The sequence below is a fragment of the Haliotis rufescens genome, unplaced genomic scaffold (assembly GCF_023055435.1).
Source record: "Haliotis rufescens isolate VD_foot unplaced genomic scaffold, xgHalRufe1.0.p SCAF_10, whole genome shotgun sequence".
Taxonomy (NCBI): Eukaryota; Metazoa; Mollusca; class Gastropoda; order Lepetellida; family Haliotidae; genus Haliotis; species Haliotis rufescens.
Window position 1 is genome coordinate 23,389,655 of NW_025963780.1, and position 21,159 is coordinate 23,410,813.

Below are 21,159 nucleotides of genomic sequence, written 5' to 3' on the forward strand. Positions count from 1 at the left end.
TTAAACGATCTGGTCATGCATACACTGAAGCTGACTTATTTTATATCTTTTTTCAACATATGAAAAGTTAGAAAGAATGGGTGCATAGTCAGAAAAAAATGTGAACATTAGTGACTTGTAGGGTAACCATAGAGTTCTAGATGTTTTTTGTCATTAAACAATATATCACGTGACTAACCACGGGTTCGGGTAGTCCTGTGGGTACCCGGGTCCTACTCAGTACCCACCCGACCCGGGTACCCGTCCCAGCCCTACAATGTATTCATATCCACAACAAGATTGAGATTGTGAGAATCAGGACTTCTGTTTAGGTCTTCTGTGAACATTGGATACCAGCCTACATAAGTTAGGAATCACTTTAATCATCACATAATACATTGCACACAGTCAGGATGTATAGCAGGTTTCGGTTCATCATCCTTTCATCTTCCGGAGGAGAGTTTCATTCTTGCGACATTCCTGGAAAACAATGGACATGTTAAGACTCAATCACAAGGAGGACACTTTTATATGGAAGTTTAGGGCTGACTATTTTATATACAGAGGTATTGGATTTTTGCAACAGACAGATTATTGTTTCTGTAACTGCTTCAAGACTTTTACTCTCACGGGATCTGAATAAGTTGGGAAACACAGTTCTTAAGTACTTTCATCTTCCTGAGGCAAGAGCGTCTACTAGACTTTTTATCAAAGTCTTGTTTCCACCCTTGCCACATCAAGCCCACTTTCCTGTGCTGAATATGATTGGAATATCACACATATCGATAGTCCAATCAGAGAACAGTTCACAACATCAACATCCACGACTGGTACACCTTCGAATGAAAGTGATTCAGCGCTGCCTGTCTTTGTTGACACGTCTTTTTCATCGAAAAAAGATCGCCTATGTTTTTGTGTCAGGGATGAAATCGTGAATGATTTTTGATTATCTGTTCGACTAAGTCGTCGCCTACGGTAGTCGCCTTCTTTGTGATGCTATACGAGATAAGAACAGCGATCTGATTGGATAGCGTGGCACAACTCGTGATCTATGCAAGGTGGCGCCAGGGTCGAGCCAAGAAAAGTGGCCTTGGTGTGGCAAGGGTAGAAACTAGGCTTTGATATAGGCTTGATACACGCTTGCCTTCGGAAGATGAAGTACTATCAGCTTGTCTATCAATCTTAAGGTATGTGTAAAGCATGAATCAACATTTTTTCCCCAGTATTTTCTGGAAGAAACAATTTGTTTGTTTGAATGTATGTTGCTTAACACGGCATTCAGCAATATTCCAGCTATATGATGGCGGTCTGCAAATATTCAGATCTGGACAGACAGTCCAGTGACATCCTGACCCTACCAATCTTCCCGAGGCAAGTGAGTTAACTGACTACAAAAGTCCAGTTTCCACCCTTGCCAAACTAGGCTCGTATTAAGGAGTTACATTTTGGCCGGACTAACGAGTCTATGCATAGTCCAATCAAAATCGCGCACTGAAATCGAAATACGGTTCGTAAAGTGTCATGCAGATTTCGGTCGACTGCAGGATTTGCAAAGCATGTTCACCGCTAACTCGATGTCAACAGATATTTTCTAAATCTTTTCATGCTTTTAATCAAGGTGCTCACATGATTTGATGCACTTCGCGAGGAAGACTCGTTTTATCACAATATAGATCTTGATTATCAATCAGATCATCTTGACTGGGCACCACCGTTTTGTATGAAGCAAATGCAAGTGATAATGAGAGGTTGAATCTTATTGGTCAGTAGGAGAAGCACAGAGAGGACATAACTCGTAATAGCTACTGGTGGCGCTACGATCGAGCCCAGAAATTCCAGCCTAGTTCGGCAAGGGTGGAAACTGGACTTTTAAAGTCAGTTAACTCTCTTGCCTCGGGAAGATGGACCCTCCCCAGCCAGCATCCCCCCACGGCCTACCTCCTTGAAGTCCTTCACAGTCTTGAAGTACAGCCTCTGCTGCTCCACAAGGTTCAGGTAGTCGTCGTTCAGACGGTCCCGCTTCATCTTCTCCTCCTGCTTCTTCTTCTCCACCTGAAGCAACCAACATTCTGCCATGAATTAGGAAATTACTGTAAACAGTTTTATTTCTGCCAATACCACACCAAAGACAATACTGCGACTAGATATTTTTGAGAGTTGCCATGTTGAGATGACCCCTCGATTACTAAACAATAGACAGCTTCTCTCAGAAGCTAGTTAATCTGAGTTGGCCGGAAAGTTGACCGTAAGGGATTGCAACCAATTATCTGTTTGTTTACACTGTCATTTGTGATCTATTGTGTGACCATTCTGCATTCATTTGTGTTTTTAACTTATTGAGTAACTTGTGGTTCTGGTTGATGACTTCAACATTTGATGACGTGTTGCAATGAATAAAGTATGTATGTATTATTTATACTTATTTTTGTGTTTTTAATTTTTGCGATTGAGTCTTGTTCGCAAAATTCGCAATAATACTTGATTCTGATTTGGCAATCAGAGGCTATTAAAGCACAACAAACCCCCTCTGATTGAAACAGCTAAGTTGACGGACGCATCACCACGGAAGCTAATATTCATAGAATAGTACATTTTTCAGTCATTGTCGGTAGGCGTATTCAGATAATTATACCTACAATTATAGGTAACAAATTGCAAAGTTACGGTTACTTCAATATTCAAAGGAAGTGTGGCAATACATATTGTGCAGGAAACACGATAGAAATCAACAAAGAGAATGTAGTATAAGTTTGGGGGACAAAAGAGAGCATGGAATTTGGCGCTTTCCTATACAACTGTGATGTCACATCTTTTGCGTCACAATGAGCGATATGACGTCATCATGGTGACATACGGTTTAGAGCAAAAGCTCAACATTGAAAACACAGTATGTTTATCTCCTAAATCACACGCCATACTTCCATTATCACAGGACCATCATGCGTGGTCTTTTACCACAGTTTCCCCATTGTTCTTTTCCCAGTTTCCAACAGCGGAATCATACATTGTTTTACAGTTTCCTACAGCAGATTCATAGAAGTTTCCAGTTTCCTACAGCATAGTTATGAGTTTCCTACAGCAGATTCATAGAATAGTTTCCAAATCCTTCATCAGATTTATAGATAGGTTTCCAGTTTCTTTAAGCAGAGTAATAAATTTAGTTTCCAGTTTCCTACAGCAGATTCATAGAATAGTTTCCAGTTTCCTACAGCAGATTCAAACAGTGGTTTCCACTTTCCCTCAGTAGAAAATAGCCCGGAGTGGTGAGGATGGCTGTTGTGTGCATCCCACTTAATTCACACATCTTTTACAGAAATGGGAATGCCCCAAAAAGATAAATTTCAATTTGCTAAATCCTGAACTTTTAAAAGAAATCTAGAACTGACCTTTGCCCTGTTGCCCTTTACTCCTTCCACAATCTGCTCAAACTGCTTGAGGAACTGGTCCTTGTTGGTCTGAGATGCCATGGCTCTGAAATGTGCATCCAATACCGAGTGAGTGAGGGAGTGAGCAAATGTGTGAAAGAGGGAGCTGGGTTAAACAGCTTTAGGCAGCATTTTACCTACATCACACAGTGTCCACTATCATGGGAGGAAAGCTCATAGGGATTCATGTTGTAGACAGTGGCCACATTAGTCCATAGGCAAGGACAAGGTGCTGGCCAAGGATGATAATCAGCCTCCTGTTCCACAAAGCGACCTATGTGCTGACTATCGTAAGCTTAGGTTTAAGTTTGGGAGTTACGATCATTTTAGCACTAAGATTGCTTTGTGGAACAGAACCCAGGTTCAAACCCAATGCTACAGTTTAAATCACAGAGCCTTGACAACTGGGCCACCCTACCCTGCCCCTGCACAATCAGCCAGATCACAACTTGGTGTGGTTCATGCAAGTTCATGCATCATCATCATCATCATCATCATCATCATCATCATCATCATCCATTTAAATGGTGCTGTACTCCATGCATAAGCATGCTCTAATTGCTTAGACATTTATTACCCCGGTCAATAAATCAGTGTGCACTCAACAATCATTCTCAGCTCCCTGGGGAATATTCAACCAAAGCTGCCTGTTAGACACTGGAAGGTTAACAATCAAATTGCCATCTCATCCTACCAGGTACCCATTCACTGCTGGGTGAACAGAGGCACTTGCCCTTGGAGACACCACATGTGTTACATGTGTCTCATTGTGGGGCAGGAATGAAGGCCTAGAAACTCTTCGGAGCCAAGCTGCTGAAACGCGGTCACCCATCCAAGGAATTTCCGCGACTGACATTGCTTAACTTGCCACCACATACATCAGAGTAAGTGGCCCTCGTATTGGAGTAAAAGACATGTTGTTAGTGAAATTGAGGCCAACATTAGACTGTTCCGCCCTTGCCGAACTAGGCTGGTATTATGGAGTTAGATTTTGGCTGGACTAATGAGTCTATGCATAGTCCAATCAAAATAACTCGATGAAATTGAAATCACATTTGTAAACTGTCATGCAGATTTCGGTCGATTGCAGGATTTGCAAAGCATGTGGACTGCCAACTCATTGTCAACAGATATTTTCTATTCTTTTCATGTTTTTAATCAAGGTATTCACATTGATGCACTTCGCAATGTAAGTCATGTTTTATCACAATAAAGATCTTGATTATTGATCAGAACGTCTTGACTGGGCACTGCCATTTTGTTTGAAGTAAATGTAAGTGATATGAGAGGTTGAATCTGATCGGTCCATAGGAGAGGCAAAGAAGGAACATAACTTGTAACAGCCACTGGTGGCGCTATGATCAGGCCCAGGAATTCCAGCCTAGTTCGACAAGGGTGGAAACTGGACTTTTAAAATCAGTTAACTCTCTTGCCTTGGGCATCTCCCCGAGGCAAGAGAGTTGTCTGACTATAAAAGTTCAGTTTCCACCCTTGCCGAACTAGGCTGGTATTATGGAGTTACATTTTGGCTGGACTAACGAGTCTATGCATAGTCCAATCAAGATCGCTCACCGAAATCAAAATCTGGTTCGTAAACTGTCGTGCAGATTTCGATCGATTGCAGGATTTGCAAAGCATGTGCACCGCCAACTCGTTGTCCGCAGATATTTTCCAAATCCTTTCATGTTTTTAATCAAGGTGTTCAGGTGATTTGATGCATTTTACGATGTAAGACCCGTTTTATCACAATATAAATCTTGGTTATCGATCAGATCATCCTGATTGGGCGCCACCATTTTGTGAGAAGCAACCGCAAGTGATACGAGAGGTGGAATCTGATTGGTCCATAGAAGAGGCTTAGAAGGGACATAATTGGTATTAGCCACTGGTGGCGCAACGATCGAGCCCAGTAATTCCAGCCTAGTTCGGCAAGGGTGGAAACTGGACTTTTAAAGTCAGTTAACTCCCTTGCCCCCTCGGGAAGATGACTCACACACACTGATAGCCATACTTACTGAGAAAAGTTATCATGGATGGAGTTCAGCAGGTTCAGCTGAAATCAGAACACATCTGTTACTTCATAGTGTAGCGTCCATAAAATTTCTGAGTCCCGTGATGGGATTCGAACCACGGACCTTCTGATCCGAGTTCGGATCATGCCCAAAGAGGTTAACCCCATCAGCAGGCTGACAAGGTAAGGTTGTGATCTGTGGGACAACTCCATGCCCTGCTACATACTCCCCGGCAACAGAAGGCACGTCGCGGGCCGCATAGTAGGGTACTGCTCAAATTTAATATGAACGTGCTCAGCCCCACGTTGGGCGCCAGTGTAGCAGCCATAAAATACCTGAGTCCCGTTATTGGATTCAAACCACGGACCTTCTAATCTGAGGTCGGACACATTGTCCACATTATTAAAGAGGTTAACCCCGTCAGCAGGCTGACAAGGTAAGGATGTCATCTGTGGGATTACTCCACGCCCTGCTACAATAGCAATACAAAATTTTTCTCCATTTGGATTGGTCTAGCGTTGAACACACGACCGTGCCCAGCTTACAGACGCTGAACAGGTGAGACAGATATTGACTTGAGATATTGAAATTATTGAGTGAGTGAGTTAGGTTTAACACCACCTTAGATGACCACCTGTCAGATTAATGTGGGAGGAAAGCCTGAAGTAATGCAGGTCTGAGTTGTTACAGGTTTGTATGAGTGAGTGAGTTGGGTTCAACTCTGCTTTGAACAGTATTTCAGTTATATCAGTTAAAGCCTGAACTAACACATGCCCAAGCTGTTTACGACCTTAGATGAACCCATGTCTACAGTTTGGTGTTGAGAAACCAAGAGGCATTGTCAGGGCCACTCAGGGATTGGAACCCAGGATCATCAGATTCTGGAACGCCAAAGGGATGCAACTCTGCACAACCAAAATGACTGGGGCACTCACACCCGTTATTAGACGTCAAACACCACCATACCTCCTTTGCCAGGTAGAGTTTGGTATCATCTAGAGTGTTGTAGAGTGTGTAGAACTGCTTCGTCTCCTTGTGTTTTGCAGCAACTGCAACAAGCAGTTTAAGTAATATAAGAAGGATACAATTTAGCTTGTTTGTTTGTTTGTTGCTTATTGCTGCACACAGCAATATTCAAGCTATATGACAGAGGTCTGGAAATAATCAAATCTGGACCAGACATTCCACTGATTGACATCATGAGCACTGATCTACACAATCGGGATTGATGACAGGCATCAACCAAGTCAGCGAGCCTGACCTCCCGATCCCTTTAGTCGCCTCTTACGACAAGCATAGTCTTCTTTTACGACAAGCATGGGTTGCTGAAGACCTATTCTAACGTCCCCAAGCTCTAACCTAAACACAATATTTACCCATTAAAAAGAGGAAGGGGAGTCATTTGAGACAAAGAGTTCATGTTTTTATATAAAAATTTAAAATTAAGATTTCATTGAAGGGCTGGGCTGGGTACCTCGGGTACCCGGGTCGGGTGGTTCCTCAGTAGGACCCGGGTACCCGCAGGACTACCCGGACCCGTGGTTAATCATGTTATATATTGTTTAATGACAAAAATGATCTAAAACTCTATGGCTACACTATAAGTCACTAATTATCCCATTTCTTTCTGACAATGCACCCATTCCTTCTGACTTTAATATGTTTGAATAAAGATAAAACTCCATGCAGTAAACTTCAGTGTATGCATGACCAGATTATTTTACACATGTATCTTAATACATTTTGCCAGGGTTACGGTCAAACTTTTCCAAATCGGACAGTTTGTACCTATCTCTAAATATCTACAACGGGTACCAGTGTGGGGTCGGGTAATAGGGTGGTGGGTACCCGGGTAGTAACTTTGGACTAGTCCCAGCCCTATTCCAGTGCAATATTTAATAACTTACTCTGGCTATACAGCTCCACAAATCTGCGCTGATACTGACTGAGCTCTGCCCTTGTTGGAACCTCATCTATCTTCCGCTGCAGACCTGCGATCTCGCGATTCTTCCTGGCCTGTTCGGACATACATGGAGAATCTCATTCGAAGTTCTTCTGAGATCAAATATATCAAGAAGAGTTGATAACAATTACAAACATCCATTGGATCCAAGATATATGTGTTTATTTTTGCTGATTGACGGTCCCTTTTGAAACATTGCATGCCTGGCTTTGAGGCTATTCAAGGGAGATAACTATGTTCAAGATTTACTGGTATTCTTGTTTTAATTCAATGTAAGGGGTAAACTAACTGTCAGTGTTAAAATCATTTTTGATAAATAAAATGTCAATGAGTTATAGTTATTAAGTTGACAATCTGTCAGTTTACTGTTATTTTCTGAGAACTAACATAAAACGGTACTTTTCTTTTGTTTATCCTTTCGTTACTTTTGTTTGGAAGTCCAGAAAATTCTGGACTGGCAACATTTTATCTGGACTGGTACCTTCGCAAAGTTGCCAGTCCGGTTGTCTGACTGAAATTTTAGGGAGTTTTATACACTGCTTATATAGTGATATGCATTTATGTGTGTCTGTTTGTGTGTGTGTCTGCTACTCATCTTGACTAATGCTGATTTTATAGTGCTAGTCCACTGAGATACCATGCAGCAGTTTAACATGGACACCCAACTCGAACACAGTGTTCTGACTCCGAGCTGACCAATTCTTGGTTTATCCCTTAATAAAGTGGAGCGCCAGGTAAGTTAATAACAAATACCATTTTTTACACTTTTGGTAAGACGCGGACGGGTAGCAAACCACTGACCACCAGGCAAAGACTCTATCCGCTAGACCACGGAGGCGGTCTGGAACACTGAAATGAATATGGTTTACATACCAGCAGCAGACGTATCTTATGGAGCTTCTCCTTGTCTGCGGTGTACTGCTTGTCGATCAGCCCAGCTCGTGCCTAGGGGTCACAGGAAACACAAGGGAGATAACTGTTACTTGACTGGTATTAACATTAACTTTATCACTGGAGGATCTACCGATGAATGGGTAAAATGGGTATTTCTGACCCAGCACCCTTGTTTCGAAACCCTGGATCTGCCTCTATTTGTAATGAATAGAAGGATTGTTTCAATCTTATCGTTAAATGTTGTTAAATGGGATTCTAGACATTTCTTGAGAAGTACGTTTCTATCCCAAATTTGCCATTCAACCAGACAAAACAGATACAGCAATACTGGGGGCACGGGTGGCCCAGTCGTCTAAGGCGCCGCGATTCGCTGTGCAGAGTTGCGTCCCTTGGGCATGGCAGAAACCTATGATTGTGGGTTCGAATCCTGGTTAGCCCCAATTATGTTTCTAGGTTTGTCAGCACCATACCCTTGCTAGTGGTAAACGTCCGAGACCTGCATCACTTCGGGCTTTCCTCCCACATTAAGCTGGCACGCCATGATATAACTGGAATACTGTTAAAAGCGGCGTTAAACCTAACTCACTCACTCACTCACTCACTACAGCGATACTAATATATTATGTGTGATCAATATTTATCAGAACAACTTCATTCAAGTTGTTTTTTACCCCCATTCAGTTTGTCACTGCCCAGGCATCAAATATGCAAATATGAAAACACATAAATGCTTGTCTCCTGAATAACCACAATGTTAAAGTTATCATTTAGAGGTCCTTGGAATTATTCTCAACAAGCATGAAATACTCATATACCCTGCCAATATGACATGTTCCGTTTTGCACAAGGCACAAAATATTTGTTCTGTTTTCAAGGTCTGCACCAGAAACGTGCACTACTGCCATTTTCAGTCCAAGTCAAACTCATTGCTATGGAAACTCTAAATATAAATTTTCAAAAAATCCCAAACTATCAAACGGCACCAGTTCACCACTTAACCTATCTATGTGCCATGTTTGGTGAAGAAATATTGTACGATTTTCAAGATCTGCTCCAGAAAGGAGCACTAATGCCATTTTCAGTGGGTGCCATGGAAACTCGAAAAATACATTGTTAAAAAAAAAAAAACTATCAAAAGACACCAGCTCACCACAGAGGTGTAACAATATGGTGGGGTCGCAATACGATGCGTATCACGATACGATGGATCCAATGCGATTCATATTCCAATATAGTACTTATATTTCACAAGTTGATATTCTTTCTTTTTGCAAGTGAATCACAACCCTGAATCATTTGTTCAGAGATCAAAGTACCCGTGAAGATCCGGGGTAGAATAGGTCTTCAGCAACCCATGCTGTAAAAGGCGACTATGCTTGTTGTAAGAGGCGACTAACGGGATTTGGTGGTCAGACTCGCTGACTTGGTTGATGAATGTCATCGATTCCAATTGCGTGGATCGATGCTCATGATATCAATCACTGGATTGTTTGGTCCAGACTCGATTATTTACAGACCGCCGTCATATAGCTGGAATATTGCTGAGTGCAGCGTTAAACAACAAGCAAACAAATAAACATCAGAGATCAAACATGGGATTTTGTAGGGCAGAAACATATTTGCAGAGGGCACTGTGAATGTTATGCTATTTATGTCCACCCAAGGAATACTAGAGAATTGCTAGATTATTATCCGCTTATTTTTCAAAAGTGAGGGGAGGGAGGCTTTTAATTTCATATTTTACTATTAAAGGCGTCTAGTCTCATGAATACTGGACACCAATAGATGACTGAAATAACAAAGATAATAATTAAACATTGATTTCAACAGTAGCAGTCAGACATATCTGTGTCAAACCTTATTTTCGTTTGCCCTGCCCCAACATGTACTCATGCAGACGATAGGCAGACACACCGAGAGTTTGTTGTAGACCAGTTTACAGCATGCCGTAAACATGGAATGGCAATTTGACAGCTGATGTTGTTATAATGTTCTAAACATTTCACTCTGGCAAATATAAAGATTTGTCCTTGGGTGGGGTGGCGGTGGTGGTGGGTAAGTCATGAATAGGGCGTGGAGGATAATCTAGCAATTAATTTTTTGTGGCCTAACCGGAGGCTTCCTGTATTATATAACCACATATCCCGAGAACACTTCTAATCAAGGATTATAAAAATGAGCAAAAACATTGAGGTTCTGTTGAAGATGTTAGCTTATAATGAACCAAAAATGTTCCTTATTCACATCATGACATCTGGATGTTGACTTGAAAATGTTGGCTACCTTGTCTTCAGAGTCGTCTTCATCTATGTCTTCCTTCAGCCGACTGATGTTGTCCTTGAGTCGAACCATCTCCTCCTGCAGGAACAAGCAACAGATAATAAATAGAGACCCTGGACACGCCTCTTAAGGTTTATCAAGTCACTTATTGTGAACCACTTGGATGTGAAACAGTTATGATCCTGACCTTGCAATGGCCTTGAACTCTTGAACTTAAGGTTTATCAAGTCACTTATTGTGAACCTCGTGGATGTGAAACTGAGTTATGATCCTGACCTTGCAATGGCCTTGAACTCTTGAACTTAAGGTTTATCAAGTCACTTACTGTGAACCACGTGGATGTGAAACAGAGTTATGATCCTGACCTTGCAATGGCCTTGAACTCTTGAACTTGAGGTTTATCAAGTCACTTATTGTGAACCACATGATATGAAATAGAGTTATGACGTTGACCTTGCAATGGTCCTTGAACTCCTGAACTTGTCTCTTGAGTTTTATCAATTCATTTGTTGTGAACCACGTGGATAAAAAACAGAGATATAACCCTGACCTTGCAATGGGCCTTGAACTCTTGCTCCTGCTTCTTGAGGTTCTCATTCATGGCCACCAAGGACCTCAGACTGGTCAGGATTCTGTAGTGAGGACAGGAAACACAATGAATAAAAACACCTCACAGAGCCACACAGTGTTGACTTACTTTCCCTTGCCCCTGTACTATATCAAGTTTAACCTTGGTGAGGTGATGTGAAATGGGGTTTAACATCTCGTCCAAGATTATTGCACTTATATAGCGACATGCATGTATGTGTGTGTGTTTGTGTGGCTGCTTGTACTAGTCCGGACTGATGCCGATTTAAAGTGGTAGCTCACTGAGATACCATGCCGCAGTTTAACATGAATACCCCACTCAGACACAGTATACCGACTCCGAGCCGACCAGTCCTTGTTTTAGCCCCTTAATGCCGAGCGCCAGACAGGGTTGCAACAAGTACCATCTTTTAACGTCTTTTGGTATGACGCGGCCGGGGATCGAACCCCGGACCTTCCGCTCTACCACTAGACCACTGTAACTTATAAAATGGACAGCAACATGTTTGTTTGTTTGTTCATTTGCTGTTTTATGCCGCACTCAGCAATATTCCAGCTATATGATGACCATCTGTAAATAATCAAGTCTGGACCAGACAATCTAGTGATTGACATCATGAGCATCTATCCACGCAATTGGGATACATTGACATGCATCAACCAAGTCAACGAGCCTGACCCCCAAATCCTGTTAGTTGCCTCTCACGACAAGCATGGTCGCCTTTTAGGGCAAGCATGGGTTGCTGAAGACCTATTCTACCCCGGATCTTCACAGGTCGACAGCAATATGTGGGAGATCCGTGAGAAAGGTGGTACACAGTAACCTATGCTTGTCACACAAGGTGACTTGTTGATTGTACGTCATCTTTGCTCCAAATACCAACCAATGGTCACCCTGGCCCAGATTTGATTGATTACAGGCCATCGTCATATTTATATTTATACAGTCATCCCCGCGGGTCTCGGGGTCCATGAACAACCCCCTGCGTTATTCCAATCATGGAATGTGGGTCGGATGATAATTCAACTATCGACTGTACTGTATGTGTATGCACACCTGAGGACATATGTGCATAAATGTGAATGGTTACGACAGAAAAATTGACGGTGTTTGTGAGAAAAATATAAATGAATGATTTTATCTTTGTGTTTTTTCGTACAGTAAGATCAATCGTTTGTACAACTTTAGGTATCCCGTTATTGTTAACTACTTTGACTGCTGGGACCATTTGAATGCAAATATGGTAAGAGTGAGTGAGTGAGTTTGATTTTACGCCGCTTTTAGCAATATTCCAGTAATATCACGGCGGGGGACACCAGAAATGGGCTTCACACATTGTACCCATGTCGGAATCGGAGCCGGGTCTTTGGCGTGACGAGCGAATGCTTTAACCACTAGGCTACCCGACCGCCCCAAATATGGTAAGATATACATGTATAAAATAATGTTTACTTAGATCAACGCTAAGTTACAAACTGTCGACTGCATGGATGTTCAGCCATTTTCTGAACGAAGCCACTACACACGATATTCTCAACAAATAAGCCAGTAAACACTGTTTCAGACTGCAAATTATTATACTGGTATTCAATAAAATACAAATATAATATTATATTATATTGACACGATGTGGAGTACATACCCCTGATTCTCCTCTGTTTCGACCTCGGCCAGTTTCTCCATTTCAGTGTCAATAGCTTCACTCTTGTCTTGAACCTGAAGAAGGTGAATGGGTATTCAAAGGTGTGCAATGACTTCACAGGATCATAATGACCTAACAGATAGAGAATGGCTTTTGTAAGCATGGAGCTACTTTACAGGTACATAATGGCTTTTAGGGCTATACTGACTTTACAAGTGGCCTTTACAAGCACATAATAACCTTATATATGTGAATAACAACTTGACAGGTGTAAAAGGACCTTACTATAACAAGAGATGTCACAACTTGCAAAAACATAAGCCGCTCCATCACCGCCATTTTCTCAAAACTTAAAGTCTATTAAATTGTCCATTATGTACTTCCAGACGACCTCAATCAAGACAACTTGTTAAGATCCAACAATTACCCAAGTCTCAAGACTGTAAAGTGAAAGTGTAACTGGCAGTTAATGATAAAACCATGCCTCACAATAACCTTTGATAGACACAGTACGAATAATAGATGTTGTAAGATTGGCTAAGATACAGGCACATTTTAAGTTTTATGACATATGTTAATAACTATGTTTTACAAAAAGCTGAATGATGACCTTGACCTTTGTCTTACTTTGGCTAATCTTGACAAATTCCTTTTCAAAACCGGCTTCTATCATAGAGACGATATATATACCCCATTTAATGAAAATACTTTTTGAGAACATCTTGGTGATTTTTTTCTTCTATCTGATGACCTTGACATTTGACCTTTTAATGTGCCAATAGATTTCCCCAGGCCATTTGGAAGAAGTCCATCGAAATAATCTCTAATGTCAAGAATCTTTGTGTGAGAGTCATCAAACAGATTACTAGCAATTCAAGATTCTGCTAATGACATCAAAGGTGTCTAACTTGTCAGTGTGCTCCTGCAATATTACCATGTGATGTTAAATAAAAACTGACTCACCACAAGTGCATAAAGAATGGTGAGATTACACAAGAACCAAAGGCATTCACACAGTCTTAAGGAGTTGTCTCCCTTCCCACAGCCAGCAGCCATTTTGGTAATCTAATCACGATTTTCGACATTTCTCATAGCAAGCAGGATACAAGTTGCCCATGAACCCCCGCTCATACTTTTAAATATCATCAGTGTTCAAACATTAAATCATAACAAACTAATTTCAAAATATTTTGACCTGAACTTTCTCATGTTTGTTTTATCCTCCACATTCAATCACACTTCCAAAGTGAGATGAGACATCACTGATGGAATGTAAAGAACAGTTTCCATTTCTTAAAAAAACATGTTACTCACCTCCTTCAGCTTCTCCTGGGTGTCCAGGTAGGTCTGATGAAGTTCTGCATGCTTTGCTGTTACCTAGCAACACAAATAAACAAGATATAATATGTTATATGGCAGTGTAATTTATTGTTCAACAATGATTGTAGCTGTATTACATTGTTTCTGTTGAGATTCAGTTGAAGTTCAGTGCATTGCATTTGGACAATGATGAGTTGTCAGGAATGTAGTACTATTTAATGTAAGCAGTTGTGATCAAGTTATTATATTAAGATGCTTATGTGATGTGTAATCTTCCAGGACAGCGTGGACTGATGTGGAGCAATATTCTGGAAGGTGTTTGGGCTATATTGTGGATCTGGTGTGTCCCTGTCTCATCTCTCACATTTCAACTGACATTACATCAAGATCAGCGGTTGTGTGAAGATTACTTTTCAACGGATCATTTTTCAACCCACAGCCTTAGAAATTGGCACTAGTCCTATAGTCCTTGCCAATCTGCCAAATAGTAAAGGTATCATCAGGACCAGTAAAAATTCTGTTACTATCAGGTGAGGTGACATGGGGTTTAACATCGAGTCCAAGGTTATTGCACTTATATAGCGACGTGCATGCATGTGTGTGTGTGTCTGCTTGTACTAGTCCGGACTGATGCCGATTTGTAGTGTTGGCACACTGAGATACCATGCAGTTTAACGTGAATACCCCACTCAGACAAAGTATACGGACTCAGAGCCAACCCGCCCTTGTTTTAGCCCCTTAATGCCAAGTGCCAGACAGGGTAACAACAAGTACCATCTTTTACCGTCTTTGGGTATGATGCGGCCAGGGATCGAACCCTGGGCCATCCGCTCATCAGGCGGACGCTCTACCACTAGACCATGGAGGCAGTCCTGTTACCATGAAGACGTCATCAACTCCAAACAGAACAAGGACAACTTCATGTTCAGGGAGGGAGAGAGGAGCACAGACACATGGCTCAGTCATCAAAGGAACCCAAATTCAATGATCTTGAGTTTGAATCCCAGATCAATACTAGTCCTTATAATGATAACATATAGCAAAACCTCTAAAAAGGGCAATTTTTACTGGTCCTTAGGATACCTTAACCATTGGACAGTTTGGCAAGGACTACGGGACTAGTGCCAATTTCTAACGCTGCAGATTTTCCCTGATTATTAAATCATAGTTTTTTCATCATCATATCCATTCTTGTGGGTCTCACCATAGTAGTACATGTCTGAGTGAGTGAGTGAGTGAGTGAGTGAGTGAGTGAGTGAGTGAGTGAGTGAGTTGGGTTTAACACCGCTTTTAACAGTATTCCAGTTTTATCGCGGCATGTCAGCTTAATGTGGGAGGAAAGCCTGAAGTGATGCAGGTCTCAGACGTTTACCACTTCGGTGAAACCCACGAGCACGTGTATGGTGCTGACAAACCTAGAAACATAATTGGGGTGAACTGGGATTCGAAACCACAATCATAGGTTTCTGGCGTGCCCAAGGGACGCAACTCTGCATAACGAATCGCGGCGCTTTAGACAATTGGGCCACCCGTGCCCCAAGTACATGTCTAAGACCTGTATCGGTTTGGTCTTTCCTCCCACATCAAATATACGCGATGTAACTGAAACACTGTTCATAGATTTGTGCTCACTACATTCCACCATCATGAATACACACGGATGCTGTGTCGTCACTACTTTTAACTGACTTACTAACTTAGTCAGACATATCATTACAAGGGCTGGGGCGGGTAATTTGGGTGCTCGAGTTGAGTGGGTACTGAGTAGGACACCGGTACCCACAGGACTACCCAGACCCGTTGTTAGTCACGTGATATATTGTTTAATAACAAAAATCATCTCAAACTCTATGGTTAAGCTACAAGTCACTAATGTTCACATTTCTTTTTGACTATGCATCCATTCTTTCTGACCATTATATGTTTGAATAAAGATAAAACTTTGGTTAACTTCAACTTCTAAAATCTTATCATATTTTGCCAGGGCTAAGTCAAACTTTTCCCAATCAGACAGTTTGTACCTATCACTTGAGACCGGGGGTAGGTACCCTGGTAGGAAATTTGGACTCATTCCAGCCCTAATCACCACTACACCAAACAGCAGCCATATTCATGGTAATGGAGAATGACGTGCATACAAACCCCATAAGTACTCATGAATATCTGAGTTGACTCTTAGTGTAACAAACACACTCTGCTAGGGAACAGATTCATTCTAGCAGCCACAGACTCGTATCCTGTCTACTAAAGATATCTGCGATAAGTGCAGAGAGAGCAACGCGTACGAACTGTAAGACCAGTTTACCATACCTCTTCCAGTTTGGTCTTCTGTTGTTCAATCTGTTTCCGGAGAGCAGTGGTGACTCGTTTGTGTTGTTGAGCGCCACCTACACGCTCCGTCTTCTCGATCTGTTCAATCTCAGCTTGCTGAAAATTGGACAAGATAATGTAAATAATATAGCACTAATTCCACTCAGTGCATGAACATATGATCACTACCCTAATCAACAGACCAGAGTACATTCCATCTGCATTCTCAGCTTCCTGGGGAGTATACAACTCGTTTGCTGTCTGGCGCTAAAGGTTCTGCATTTATGTTTTCATCATTGTTAATTTAATTTAGCAGTGGGGTAGCCTAGTGGCAATAGCGTTGGCTCATCACGTCCAAGCCTGGGTTCAATTCCCCACAGGAGTACAATGTGTGAGACCCATGAAGATCCGGGTAAAGAATAGGTCTTCAGCAACCCACGCTTGCCGTAAATGTCTACTACTGTGCTTGTCGTAAGAGGGAACTAACAGGATCTGGTGGTCAGGCTCTCTGACTTGGTTGATGCATGTCATTGTATCCCATTGCGTCAATCGATGCTCCTGATGTGAATAACTGCATTGTCTTGTCCAGACTCAGTTACTAACAGACTGCCATCATAGAGCTGGTATACTGTTGAGTGCGCATTGTTGTCAAATCTGCAATCATTGCACCGAATACTACTTGTCAGGGGGGTACTCAAAGTATGTGATCTTGACTACTAGTTGTCGGACTTTCATTTCTGTGGAAGCCTCGGTGGCTGAGTGGGTTAGATCGCTGACTTTGTGTGCTGGCTATTAGGTGCCTCACCCTGGCAGGCGTGGGTTCGAATCCCGGACGGGACTCAACCCAAAAAAGTACAAGAATCTGTACTTTACTAAGAAAGTGTTATCCCAAATATAACATTTGTTAAATCATTGCTCCCATGTACAACACACTCAACAGACATGCAATCACGCATTTCTTATCTAATGATAGTAAAGGTCAGCTTATGCTTAAATCTGCTTTGTAAACAAGTAGTTTCAACCAACTCCTCTTTTCCCCCTGCCATAGCATGAACAAACACCTTCATGTTTCATGTAAATTTATATAAATGGTAGAATAATTCTGAAATGTCTAGATATTTTTATGTCAATAGGCATGCATTTGATGCAAAATTTCACAGAGTAATTGAGACTTGCAGAAATGCAGCATGATCACCATACAACTCACACAGTACAAACTCCACCCTTCCCACCCCACCTTGAGTCACTTTCCCGAGGCAAGGGAGTTAACAGACTTTAAAAAAGCCAGTTTCCACCCTTGCCGAACTAGGCTGGAATTTCTGGGCTCGATCGTAGCTCCACCAGTGGCTATTAGGAGTTATGTCCCTTCTATGCCCCCCTTACTGACCAGTCAGTAAACTCCCTTGCCTCGGGAAGATGGCGTTATACCACCCACGCCCACCCCTGTGCATCCCTGCCTCACACCAACCCCCGTGCATTGACTGCTAGCACCTCACTCCACACAAGCTCCCCTTGCACGCCAACACCATCACCCCACCCATCCCATCTCATCCCAGCATGCAACAATCCCCATCCAACTTCATGCAGGATGTCATCAGTGCCGTCTTGTCACTGAGAACCCGCATCATGGAATCAGTCCCCATGAAGAATCAGTGTCATGTCTGGCTTGGCAGAGTGGGTGAGTACGATGGTACTACCATCATACTTTGATGGCACAGGATGTTGCCCATAATATCACACACTGGTCTCTCTTTAGACTAACATATAGTCTAGGAAATTTTTCATTGTACAACACATTTCTACGGATGCTGTGGAATAGAGCTGGCTAGACTTGCTTCTTAAAAAATTGGTTATGGTTTCCTAAAATACATATATTCCACAGTCATGGTGAAGGACTATAGTTTGTCTTGTCCAGACTCAATTATTTACAGACTTTTTATCATAAATACATGACACTTTTTATGGATAGCAACTTCTTTTATTCTTTGTCACAATGTTTCTGAGCTACTTCTTGCTCCTTCAATGGAGGGGGCATAAGTGGCCAAGTCATCTAAGGTGACGCGATTCGCTGTGCATAGCTGTGTCCCTTGGGCACGCCAGAAACCTATGATTGTGGGTTCCAATCCCGGTTCACCGCGATTATGTTTCTAGGTTTGTCAGCACCATACCCGTGCTCATGGGTTTCACCAAAGTGATAAATGTCTGAGACCTGAATCACTTCGGGCTTTCCTCCCACATTAAGCTGACACGCCGTGATATAACTGGAATAATGTTAAAAGCGGCGTCAAACCCAACTCACTCACTCACTCCTTCAACGGATGAATGATTGTCATGATGAAGGAACAAGAAGTAGCTCTGAAACAGCGAGACAACGAATAAAAGAAGTTGCTATCCATAAAAAGTGTCATGTATTCATGATCATGTTCTCCCAACTTCTTAACGCCGTTTAAAGACTTCATTCATCATATAGTTGGCCAATTGCTGACTGTGATATTAAATGACAAACAAACAAGAAACATCCTGTTCATTAGATCACCATTGTACCATACTCACCCTTAGGGGCTGAAAGAAAGCTGTTTAACCAACAAAGCATATACAACATATTCCATATGCAATAAAGGTGCAATATTTATGATAAAACATTCAAATCATGCAAATTGTAAGAAATAGAAAGCAAGAATGGGAGATAAAAAAGTTCAGCAGACAAGCTTTGGACATTGTCTAAAACTATATTGTCAAAACAAATTTCAATAAATATTAGAGAATGAAAATAAAAGTGCATGCAAATGAAACTATGAAAATAAAAAGACTCACTTTCTCGGCATACTCGGACGCGATCTGCTGAATCTCCCCTGCTTGCATGCCCACGATGGACCCAACAGCACCTGCCGTTAACTTGCCCTAAACAACGTCAAACAAGGGGGATAACCATGCAGTGCTTCATACAGGAAGCGCCACAGGACATACTGGAACAAAGGATCATGGGATATGATGGGGTGCAAGTACGTACAACACAGGGTATGACACAGGGACCAGGTCTGTGGTGATGGGGAAACAGGTATGTACAACACAGGGACAAGGTCTGTGATGATGGGGGAGTCAGGTATGTACAACACAGGGACAAGGTCTGTGGTGATGGGGGAGACAGGTATGTACAACACAAGGACAAGGTCTATGATGATGGGGGATACAGGTATGTACAAGGTCTGTGATGATGGGGGATACAGGTATGTACAAGGTCTGTGATGATGGGGGATACAGGTATGTACAACACAGGGACCAGGTCTGTGGTGATGGGGGAGACAGGTATGTACAACACAGGGACCAGGTCTGTGATGATGGAGGAGACAGGTATGTACAACACAGGGACCAGGTCTGTGATGATGGGGGATACAGGTATGTACAACACAGGGACCAGGTCTGTGGTGATGGGGGAGACAGGTATGTACAACACAGGGACCAGGTCTGTGATGATGGGGGATACAGGTATGTACAAGGTCTGTGATGATGGGGGATACAGGTATGTACAACACAGGGACCAGGTCTGTGATGATGGGGGATACAGGTATGCACAAGGTCTGTGATGATGGGGGATACAGGTATGTACAAGGTCTGTGATGATGGGGGATACAGGTATGTACAACACAGGGACCAGGTCTGTGATGATGGGGGATACAGGTATGTACAACACAGGGACCAGGTGTGTGATGATGGGGGAGACAGGTATGTACAACACAGGGACCAGGTCTGTGGTGATGGGGGAGACAGGTATGTACAACACAGGGACCAGGTCTGTGGTGATGGGGGAGACAGGTATGTACAACACAGGGACCAGGTCTGTGATGATGGGGGATACAGGTATGTACAACACAGGGACCAGGTCTGTGGTGATGGGGGAGACAGGTATGTACAACACAGGGACCAGGTCTGTGGTGATGGGGGAGACAGGTATGTACAACACAGGGACCAGGTCTGTGGTGATGGGGGAGACAGGTATGTACAACACGGGGACCAGGTCTGTGGTGATGGGGGAGACAGGTATGTACAACACAGGGACCAGGTCTGTGGTGATGGGGGAGACAGGTATGTACAACACAGGGACCAGGTCTGTGGTGATGGGGGATACAGGTATGTACAACACAAGGACAAGGTCTGTGATGATGGGGGATACAGGTATGTACAACACGGGGACAAGGTCTGTGGTGATGGGGGAGACAGGTATGTACAACACAAGGACAAGGTCTGTGATGATGGGGGAGACAGGTATGTACAACACAGGGACCAGGTCTGTGATGATGGGGGATACAGGTATGTACAACACAGGGACCAGGTCTGTGGTGATGGGGGAGACAGGTATGTACAACACAAGGACAAGGTCTGTGATGATGGGGGATACAGGTATGTACAAGGTCTGTGGTGATGGGGGATACAGGTATGTACAACACAAGGACAAGGTCTATGATGATGGGGGATACAGGTATGTACAACACAGGGACCAGGTCTGTGATGATGGGGGATACAGGTATGTACAACACAGGGACAAGGTCTGTGATGATGGGGGAGACAGGTATGTACAACACAGGGACCAGGTCTGTGATGATGGGGGATACAGGTATGTACAACACAGGGACCAGGTCTGTGATGATGGGGGATACAGGTATGTACAACACAGGGACCAGGTCTGTGGTGATGGGGGAGACAGGTATGTACAACACAGGGACCAGGTCTGTGGTGATGGGGGAGAC

At 42.7% G+C, this 21,159-nt stretch overlaps 1 protein-coding gene across 2 annotated transcripts in view; it reads right to left on the minus strand.

Annotated features, from left to right (window-relative positions):
- Positions 1 to 342: 342 nt before the first annotated feature.
- LOC124130865 (coiled-coil domain-containing protein 93-like) overlaps positions 343 to 21,159 on the minus strand; it is a 62,063-nt gene continuing 41,246 nt past the window's right edge. Inside the window, exons 11-23 of one of the 2 annotated variants that reach the window (XM_048388361.1) lie at positions 19,229 to 19,315; positions 16,415 to 16,531; positions 14,099 to 14,161; positions 12,785 to 12,858; positions 11,104 to 11,185; positions 10,557 to 10,631; positions 8,253 to 8,324; positions 7,324 to 7,432; positions 6,383 to 6,465; positions 5,420 to 5,457; positions 3,366 to 3,450; positions 1,918 to 2,031; positions 343 to 459 (exon numbers count right to left, since the gene is read on the minus strand). In XM_048388361.1, coding sequence (XP_048244318.1) covers positions 415 to 459; positions 1,918 to 2,031; positions 3,366 to 3,450; positions 5,420 to 5,457; positions 6,383 to 6,465; positions 7,324 to 7,432; positions 8,253 to 8,324; positions 10,557 to 10,631; positions 11,104 to 11,185; positions 12,785 to 12,858; positions 14,099 to 14,161; positions 16,415 to 16,531; positions 19,229 to 19,315 — 1,044 coding nt within the window. In that variant the 3' untranslated portion in view covers positions 343 to 414. The remainder of the gene's footprint in view (positions 460 to 1,917; positions 2,032 to 3,365; positions 3,451 to 5,419; positions 5,458 to 6,382; positions 6,466 to 7,323; positions 7,433 to 8,252; positions 8,325 to 10,556; positions 10,632 to 11,103; positions 11,186 to 12,784; positions 12,859 to 14,098; positions 14,162 to 16,414; positions 16,532 to 19,228; positions 19,316 to 21,159) is intronic. The other variant, XM_048388362.1, reaches the window with a different exon arrangement.